Below are 9,210 nucleotides of genomic sequence, written 5' to 3'. Positions count from 1 at the left end.
TCTTCTATTAGATTGACGTGAATCACCGGCAGAGCAAACGTGGCCGTTTGCGTTGGCGTATTTGATCGTTTTTGTCCTTTTCAGAAGGGAGAGAAAAGCAGGGAGCTAGAAGAGGAGATGGGGCCCAATGAGTTTCCCTTTGCTTAATTATAATTTGGCCTAATTGGGCCGTCAGCCGACAAGTTCATGACAAAAACTGTGGCGCACTGGCTCCCCGCCCCCTCCAGAAGCTACTACTACCCTACTCTCACTTTCCTCTCTCTGCTTCCTGGTCCAGTTCCAGTTATCCTTGGCAAAAATCTGTTTGCATGAGAAGTTTACATTCTCGAGCCAGCATGTCTGCGTGACGACATACAAGACAACAATGCCATCTCGCAATCCGCTGTTTATTTAAGGGACACACTGTCTGGAATAATGGCTGGCAGATAAAGGGGCCACAGGGGGTCGAGCCGGTGCTTGTGAACGGGACAGAGAGTCACGCTAGGCCTGATGTAAATATTTCCAGGCCGCCCCACCCTAGCATCAACTCAAATGCTTTGAAGTATTTGCATACTTCAGTTTGCTCACTTACAAAAGACATGAACAGTCTCTAAATGTTATGGTAGTTTCATTTTAATGGACGGAGGCAGAATCTCGACCCAAAATGCTGAAAAGCACATTACATAAAGGTTTTCATGCTTTCAGATCATGCCACGGTTCTGGCTCCCACAGAGTGTGTTCGTGTGGAAATCAGTTACAGATTCTCCTGATCTCAACTTGTTAGATGTAGAAAGCACACCTTTGCACAGAATCTTCCATTCCCACCTTCCCACCACCGTGGAACCTCCATCCCTCAGCCAGGACACTGAAGATGGTCATGGATGGGTGTTCTGGCATGAAGCACATTAGGGTCATGGAGTGGACTAACCAGTCTCCAGACCTCTATCCTTTCACAAATCTGTGGAAGAAGCTGAAAAGTTGAGTCGCCAAGCAGCAGCCAAGAAACCTGAAGGATTTAGAGTTTCTGTAAAGCACCAAACTCCCTCCTGAGATGTGAACCGACCTGCCCCCACTACAAGAAACAAACACTGCGCTTTCCAACAATGGTTTTTCCAACAAGTACTAAGACAGGTTTTCTTTATTGAACTGAGTGACATGAACAAAACTTTTGGTTGATATTCTGTGTCTGTAAATTAAAATGAAAAAATATTCTTTTCTGCTCATTTTTTTGTCTCTGGCAGTTTTGTTAACGGTGTTGACAATTAGATGAGAGTTAAGAGTAAGAGGGGAGAATAAGAAAGACACTGGACACAGGAAGTTTTGTTTTTTAAGTTTTGCACTGACAAATCTAAAGGAGAGGTTTTTGGACACAAACATTTGTGATGTCGAGCCAGTTAAAACGAATAAACCAGATGGGTGTGACGCCATCTCACCGATCATGGTGGACAAATGTGAAAAATGCTGCCTTAAAGGTCTAAACTCATCATCGCTGATGAGTCCAACCCCAGGCTTAAAACTGGTTTGTTTTACTTTACTGATTTTACCCAAGTCAGGGTTCAAAGAAAATACCAATTGTAACCAACAGAAAGTGTCAGAAACTATTCATGATATTCCCCAAGAAGTCTGTTCAGGTCTTCTATCTTCGTCTACGATGATTTGGTTCATGGGAGGCTTTAACCTGTCCCAGCTGATGCTGGACAGGAGGTGGGTACACCCTGAGCTCCATATAATGACTAACAGTGAGTAAGAGGCAACCACAGGTCACACCTACAGCAGTTTACAATAACTAAAACTTGCTGTACATGTCTTTGGACTGTAGGGTGAACCGGAGAGTTTGGATAAGCAGAACATCCTACAAGCCACAATGCTAACCAGTGCTGAGGGAAGTTTTCTGGGGAACGCCACGCCTCTGAGCAGTGATACACCTGAAAAAAAGTACACAGGGTCAGCAGTATTGTCTATATCTTGTTTATTTGTGTTTGTAAAACGTTATTTTTGCATTTTTGCACTACAAAGAGGCTGAAATTGCTCAAGCTGCTGAATCTGTAACCAGGCAAACGTTGCAATTTTCATCCAGTTTAGCTGCTATACTTGGATGGATCATCTGACTGTATCTGAGCTTTCCAAAACCAACAGTCTGACATGTTGTATGAACTTGCTCATTTAAAGCACGCTGCAAACAAAGCGTCTCCTCGATGATCTAAAAGCTTCTGAAATGATTTACAGAGGTGGCAAAAAGATGTGATGTAACTTTCTCTCACTCCTTTAAAACAAATACAGAAACTTCACAGAGTGAAGTGCGATTACACCAGCGGGAAACACTGAAGCTCTCAGAGAAGCGAGAGGGAGAAAGTGGATGCAGCGATGGTAAACTTTTAACGCCACCACTGGGATCATGTAGCAACACGTTCTCTTTAGTCGTGGATGATAAATTTCAAGCATACAGAACTCCTAAAGTCTATGGAAGCCCGTTTCCGCCACTAAAAAAAAAAAAAAAAGGATCCATAACTCAAAATTTCGAGTTATTTTCTCAAAATTTCGACATATTAACTCGAAATTTCGATTTATTAACTCAAAATTTTGAGAAAAGCAACTCGAAATTTCGAGTTAGCGCTGCCAATCAGTAATCTACGTGAATGACATCATTTCCTTGTTATGGATACTAGCTTTTTTGTTTTTATTTAGTGGCGGAAACGGGCTTCCATAAAAGTCTGTCAAGATACATCCACAGCTGAAGTATGAGAGTTTGTTCTCTTCAGCTTTTTAACTGTACCGGGAGGTGTTGCCATGGAAACACAGTTACATTTAGTGCTTCTTTGAGGCCCGGCGACCTCGTTGAAGACAAAGAAGATTTTTGTCTTGCGCTATTTGCATGTTTGCGTCGATTTCCTAAGAGCTATGTTTGGACATTGGGGCGTTGTTGGTAGTAACAGCCACCTGCATGCTGCTGTAGAGCTAGCTTATTAAAACATTATTCTGTTAAACTCGTAGTGGTCAAAACTTCCACTCAGTACAGTCTCTGTCTGTAGATATATTTACATTTTGGACCAGTTGTTACGATCTTGGCTAACTTGGCCACAGTCGTTATCAATGTGAAGTCATTCTTTACCTGCTCTGTCTGATTATTTGGCCTTAAGACGTCTACTTATACCAAAAATATTTAGCAGAAGGAGCTGTGTGTCATGTCTTCTGTTGATGGCAGAACAGACTATGTAACAACGCACAGAAACAGATAATAGGGAGAAGGCGTTGGTTTTCTTACATATCCTATAAAAAGCACATGCTGAGAGAAAACTTGCTAACGATGTGAGAACAGGCAGGAAAATATGCAACGCCTAGCAAGGTTTCAGAGTTGTATGACAGGAAATCAAAGGAGACTATTTCTGGAGAGTGCAGGAGAAGAAGCAGTGCGATCCTGTCCAGGTGAGGCTGGAGGAAGGTGGGGTCTTTTTTTTTTGGAGTCTAAAGGTTCCTCTCCAGAAGGACGCTCTTTAAGTCTGCAGGGCAGTTGATGGTGAAAACGTTGTGGGCGGTGTTCCGTCTTTCGATCAGGGCGGCAACAGCCTCGCCCAGGTCCAGATGATTGAGGAAGCCGGGCGCCATGTGATCAGGAGTGGCTACACCTGTGTTAATCTTCACCTGTCAGAAGAGAAGAGGAGAGGAGAGGGGCTGAATGCAATAGAGGGATGACTGTAGGATGTAGAGCAGGTCGTCTACTTATGTCGGGGTTTGTGCTTCGAGCTTTGGCTCCTCCTGTCCTCATAAAACAGGTTTCAACCTCTGAGTTAAAGCTGTGGGGAGATTAGTCAGCGTCCTGTGAGGAAGCACTGGTAGTAAGATCAAGTTTTAGCTGTGAAATGGCTCATCCAATCATCTCACAACTCACAAGTCCCTGTCCACTTCTCAACAGTTTCCAAAGGCGATTTCTGAGATGTACGAAAACATCTGGTGCATCAGGTTCGGAGACATCGTGGAGGTAGAGACGAGCAGTTCATCTAGTTTGTCAGGCGTAATTAAAAGATCAACTTCTCTGATCTTATACAGGAGATCAGGTAAAGTTTTGATTAATAAGGGCTGATTTCATCAAAGTTGTTTTTCTATCAGCCAAGTTCACGAAGCTTTTTGCATATTCCTGACTAAATATGCATGTTTGCACAAAGGCAGAAATATGCACATGCACTATTTAGATAAAATGCCTGATTAACTTCTGTCATGCAAGATTACAGAATAAGGTTATGTAATGTGGATGTGTTGAAATGTGAGCTGGTTCTCACAAAGGCATCGAGGAAGAACTGAATCTGCATGGGTGGTAAAGTGGTGTCAGTATTACAGATTTCCCCCGAGTGAGCAAAGGCCAAAGAAATTCAGGGCTGTGCGTGTGAACACTAGAAAGCAGAGAGAATTACATACGTAGATGATTGTGGAGGCAGGCATGTGAATTGAGCTGTGAGCTGACTTCTTTTGGTCAGGTCTAAAGGGTCATGAGTCATGTTAGCCGACTCTGTGCAGTTTATCTGAGGCCCTGCTGTGCAATCCCATTAATATCTCACCTGGTTGAGTTTGCAGGGCACCTCGGGGTACTCCTCACGGAGGACATGGCAGAAAGCCAGGGTGCTGGCAGCGCCCACTGTGAGGAAGCCTGTACCAGGCATCAGCAGCTTCTCTCCTGCTCCTCCTGTGGCAAAGCAGCAGAACACTACATAAACACACCAGGAATGCAAGGCGAGCAGCTATCGCAGGTGACCCTGCACGAGAGGCAGGGCACACCCACGGACGCAGTCTGTCAGAGTCGGAGAACATGCAGTGAGTAAAATAACATGGCAGCTGTTTTGCTGACCCCAAGTGGACAGAGAGAATAAAGAGAGAAAACCAAACAGCTCAGCCAGACTAAAAACTTCTCTCATCCTTTTGGTAAATTTGAATCTGAATCTATCGTTCCAAAGATGGTAATGCTACCATCCAGCTACCACTAACCACAAACAGTCTCCATGCTACCCAATCACTTCTGAGCAAAGTCACAGAGAGAGAGAAGAAGCATCGGTGAAGCAGAGCTCAGCAACGTTGCCCTGAGGTCTGGCAGATGCTACCTCAGTACTACTAGAGAGAGGCAGAACAAAGGCAAAGTAGCACTGCGCCACACACGAACCGCCTCATCCCACTGAGCAAACACACGTCTTCACTACAGGACATAGGCGACATCAGCAATACGACTGCGTTTCTCTGTAATGTGGACGTCGTGGCGACGGAGGGTGCTGTCTGCGATGCCTCACCTGTGATGAACGTATAGGTACAGTTGGAGTCGTCCCTCACCAGGGGGTAGAAGGCCTTCCATGACACAAATGTGCTGAAAAGCAACGTCTCAATTACCTGCAGATTTCACAGGAAAGAAAACATCACAGCACCCCAATGACTCCTGCAAGTGTTTACATGCTGCATGAGTTTAAAGTGAGGGAGAAGAAATTAAATAAGTATATTGGAAAGTGTGTGTGTACTGACCCAGTGTAGATCTTTGAGGGACTGGGTGTGTGGGGGTCCTCCCTGCCACCAGCTGAAGCCCAGAGAGGAAACTATGTCGGTGACTTTCCCCACCTCCTTCAGCAGGGCCTGCTTCGCCTGCTCGGCTTCCTCCTCTGAGCCTGAACACAGAGACGCTGGACTTCAGGAGAGGACAGGCAAACTTGTTTTCTCTAATGAATCACTGAGATCGGCATCGATATAGAACTTCAGCCCTACTGGGGAATAACAAAACATCGCAGTAGAAGATAAACACCTTCCTCACCTGCTGCTGTGATGTCATCTCAACTATCACTGAAGTTTTCTTAATAATGTTTGGTGTGTTTATGGGGTGTAAGCCCTGTCCATACTAGAAAAAATACAGGATTTTTTTTTTGCACCACCACCTAATAAATCAGCAGCTGAAAACAATAATTTGACTAAATCTGAAAATAACAAATCACCATTAACGTTCCTTTTTGCACAGGACGCACACTTGATAGGTTACGGCAGAGGTGGGCGTCGCTGATGTTCGTTACCCAAGGTGCAGTCTTTTGCTAAACCCAAACAAGCAGTTATCAGGTCAGTAAATCATTTCTGAGACAGTCGCTAAGATGCACACAAATGATGACCGAAGAAATGGGAACTTTATCACATTGTACGGTGGAGGATTTGTACTTGAATACAAGCCCACAGACTTCTGAGACAGGAGGTCGGTTGGGTTTAATCCCCCCCTCTCACTACCACTGTGCAATTACAGCAGTTTGAAATGTTCTAGTTAGAGTTTGGTGTCATGTCTCTAAGCTGATTATTCAGTACAAATACGAGGGGACGAACCAGCAGGCGGTGATGCAGGGCAGCACTGACATGTCAGAGGCTCAGATGGAAAATTCTGCAGCTTAAATTGGCCGCCAAACAGAGAGGGTGTGTTTGGTGTTGGACGTGAGGAGAGGCAGGCGTGTTGGTGTGCCTGAGGTTGCCTGCCTGAACTAGCTCACAGGCTTTGCACCATTACTGCTCTATGAGCAGTTGGAGACTGTGTGAGTGAACGAGTGCAGACTCTTTTACATTTTCATGCAAGCTGGACGACCCGAGTCTGAAATAAGAATTTACAACATCAGCTCCACTTGGCACAAATTTGAAGGGTCACACTGGAGTCATAGGAAATACCTGAGAGTGTGTGATGATAACAAGAACTCATTACCAGAGAGTGCACATGAACAACTATGGTGAATGTTCCTGAAGCTTTGCTTTTTTACCTGTAAAGTTCAGACTTCTAAATGATGAATTCGGTTCATGCAGCTTCGCTTTAACCTGCATGAACCGAACTCTAACTTGCGGAGTGTGAACTTGCACAAGACGCTGTCTGCCCTCCATTACTGAGCAAACGGTGGAACGTGCCAATTTGGCAATTTGGGCTTTAGTCCAAGCTGAACATGCAGACTGGAAAAGCCAGGATTGAACCACCCACCTTCTGATGAGTAGATGATCAGCTCTAACTCTCACCTATGGCCCCACAGAAAGTTAGTAATGAGGAGTGCCAGGAGGAGTGCCTGGAGTTCATTCAGGTGATGTGGCTGAAACATAAGTACTGCCTCTACACCCTTATTCCTGAGCTCACTGTTAAAAAATGGCGCAAAGAGGTTTTTGAGTATTTTCTAAAGATAGCTCATACACACAAACAACCTGATACTAAGAATGATGGTAAAATGAGATTTTCTCATCAGAGTTGGTGACCATCTTGGAAATAAAAACAACCAAAACAGAAAATCAGTCCTTCATTTTCAGATCTCTAACCGGCTTTCTGATAAAAGAGTAAATGAGCCAGTTATGGTGCTTGTATCCACCTGAGAAAGGTTTCCCTGCAACATTAAGTTCACTGCTGCACTACATGTGAGGGTTTCTACCGATTTAGTGCAGCTCTGGTGCAGTATGTTGCCACTCCCATACTTTGCAGGCTCTCTTTTGCACAGTTTGGATTTGTATTTAAAGTGTTTGCCGGGGAGGAATCAGTAATTATGCGATAAGGGCTGTGGACAAGCGCAAACAATCCTCAGAGCAGAGACGGGCAGGATGAGTAACCTGACTTACCCACATTTCCCACTATAGTGGTGAGGTTATCCTTTGTGTTGGGAGAGACAAACGATCGGAGTTTCTCCAGGCGGCTGCTGTCCCTGGAGATCACTGCAACTTTAAAACCTTGACACACAAACACACAGAGACCTTTAATACAGAGACAGTAGGATGGAGTGAACCTGTGTTGTTGTGCTGCTTCTGTCAAGGTCATCAGAAAGTGAAATCTGACCGGGATGTCGACAATAACTTACTGCTCAGTTCAAACAAAGAAGCTGTGAGCATGCAACCAATAAACTCTCATCTCAGCTTCTTCCTTCCTGGAGGCACAGAACGGTAAATGCCCACAACAGATTTCAGCTTTAAGAACACAACAGAATCCAAACAGGGATGAAGCTGAACTGAAATTATGCTCTTTTAACTCTCGCCATAAACTGTAATTTAGTTTAAGATGATGATGATAGGAGTTCAGATCAATTTAGATATGATTTTATGAGACTGTGCTGATAAAACCACCCACACAGCAATCCCAGATATGACAAAGCCAAACTGTACAATGACACACACAACTGCCTGAGAATGTTTATTCTGTCTTTACTGTTCCAAAGATTTCCTGATGGGACATGCTTTTATTGACAATGAAGCATTATTATGAGAACTCCATTGTGTCATATTGGTAACTCCCCCTAAGTCTTGATTAAAGGAAGATTAAAGGAGCCTGTACAGTAGGCTGAACAGCCTGTTGTTTTTGACACGTCTATGATTATTAATCCAACATTTTATTATCAACTATAAATCATCTGTGTTGCAGTTTAGTTTTATGAGAGTGGAAGGGGATTTTTGGTCGATCAGTTGTCACATTGCGCGCTCAATTTTATTTTTACCCTCATAAAAATGTGATAAGCGGACCTGTCGGTGTAGAGCGTGGCATAGAAAGCCCAATACAGTGTTTTACGCACGCGGGCGGATCACTTATGGCGGGTCATTATTTAATTGTCTAACAATTCAGACACAATAAAACAATAATAAGTATAAAGTATAAATAATTAATAATTGTATTTATTAAAAGTGGCCATACCGCACAAAAATCCCCGTAAAGTGTTTACAGTGCGGTTTATAATGATGGAGTTCCTCACGCGTAAAAGCCAAGGGGAAAGACACCTGCGCGTAAAAACGCATAGATGTCCCAAAGATTTATCACATTAACAATTCACTGTCCTCCTCTATTTCACTCAGTTTATTTTCCCTGCCAAATGTCCTTCGAGCTACAGGGAAGCTTACCTTTATCCAGCAGTCCTTTAACGATCCCGGAGCCCACTTTTCCCGCTCCTCCGAGAGCTAACACAACCCTGTCCGAGTTCGACATGCCGACTGTAGCTGCACAGACCTGCTGGAGGATGGAGGGTGGAGGATGACTCTGTCGATGCGAAGTGAAGCTGCTGGCTTGTGCAGAGCATCCTGGCCGGACCGGGATGCTTTAAAGGATCACGGGTCCGCCCTTGTCTACGGGGTCACTGAAGCCACGCCCATACTCTGTGTGTATGTGTATCCTGGCACGGCTAAATTTGAAAGGACCGGTGGAGAGATTTAAATGTGGGAACATGTACTGAGCGTGAGGGCACCTTTCAGGGGTGAGGATAAATTCAGATCTGTGACCATTAATTC

General features: G+C 44.3%; 1 protein-coding gene across 1 annotated transcript; it reads right to left on the bottom strand.

Moving 5' to 3' along the window:
• Positions 1 to 1,931: 1,931 nt before the first annotated feature.
• si:dkey-238o13.4 (uncharacterized protein LOC560780 homolog) lies at positions 1,932 to 9,020 on the bottom strand. The gene is made up of 6 exons (XM_005937441.3): positions 8,827 to 9,020; positions 7,564 to 7,671; positions 5,476 to 5,615; positions 5,250 to 5,346; positions 4,530 to 4,654; positions 1,932 to 3,618 (listed from the first exon to the last, which is right to left on the bottom strand). Exons 1-6 carry the CDS (start codon positions 8,909 to 8,911, stop codon positions 3,442 to 3,444), a joined length of 732 nt encoding a protein of 243 aa, XP_005937503.1. The 5' UTR covers positions 8,912 to 9,020; the 3' UTR covers positions 1,932 to 3,441.
• Positions 9,021 to 9,210: the final 190 nt, after the last annotated feature.

Source organism: Haplochromis burtoni, unplaced genomic scaffold (assembly GCF_018398535.1).
Source record: "Haplochromis burtoni strain Fernald_Lab_line unplaced genomic scaffold, NCSU_Asbu1 Contig_229, whole genome shotgun sequence".
In the NCBI taxonomy this organism is placed as follows: Eukaryota; Metazoa; Chordata; class Actinopteri; order Cichliformes; family Cichlidae; genus Haplochromis; species Haplochromis burtoni.
The sequence above is the reverse complement of the archived record's forward strand: the minus strand, read 5'-3'. Positions and strand labels throughout refer to the sequence as shown.

What these genes read in the sequence shown, in the direction of transcription:
- si:dkey-238o13.4 (XM_005937441.3), bottom strand. Translation starts at nt 8,911, where the DNA reads ATGTCGAACTCGGACAGGGTTGTGTTAGCTCTCGGAGGAGCGGGAAAA. An exon ending in TAAAGGACTGCTGGATAAAG is followed by an intron (nt 7,672 to 8,826) that starts GTAAGCTTCCCT and finishes TTGTGTGTCAAG; the next exon opens with GTTTTAAAGTTGCAGTGATC. An exon ending in CCCTCAAAGATCTACACTGG is followed by an intron (nt 5,347 to 5,475) that starts GTCAGTACACAC and finishes TGAAATCTGCAG; the next exon opens with GTAATTGAGACGTTGCTTTT.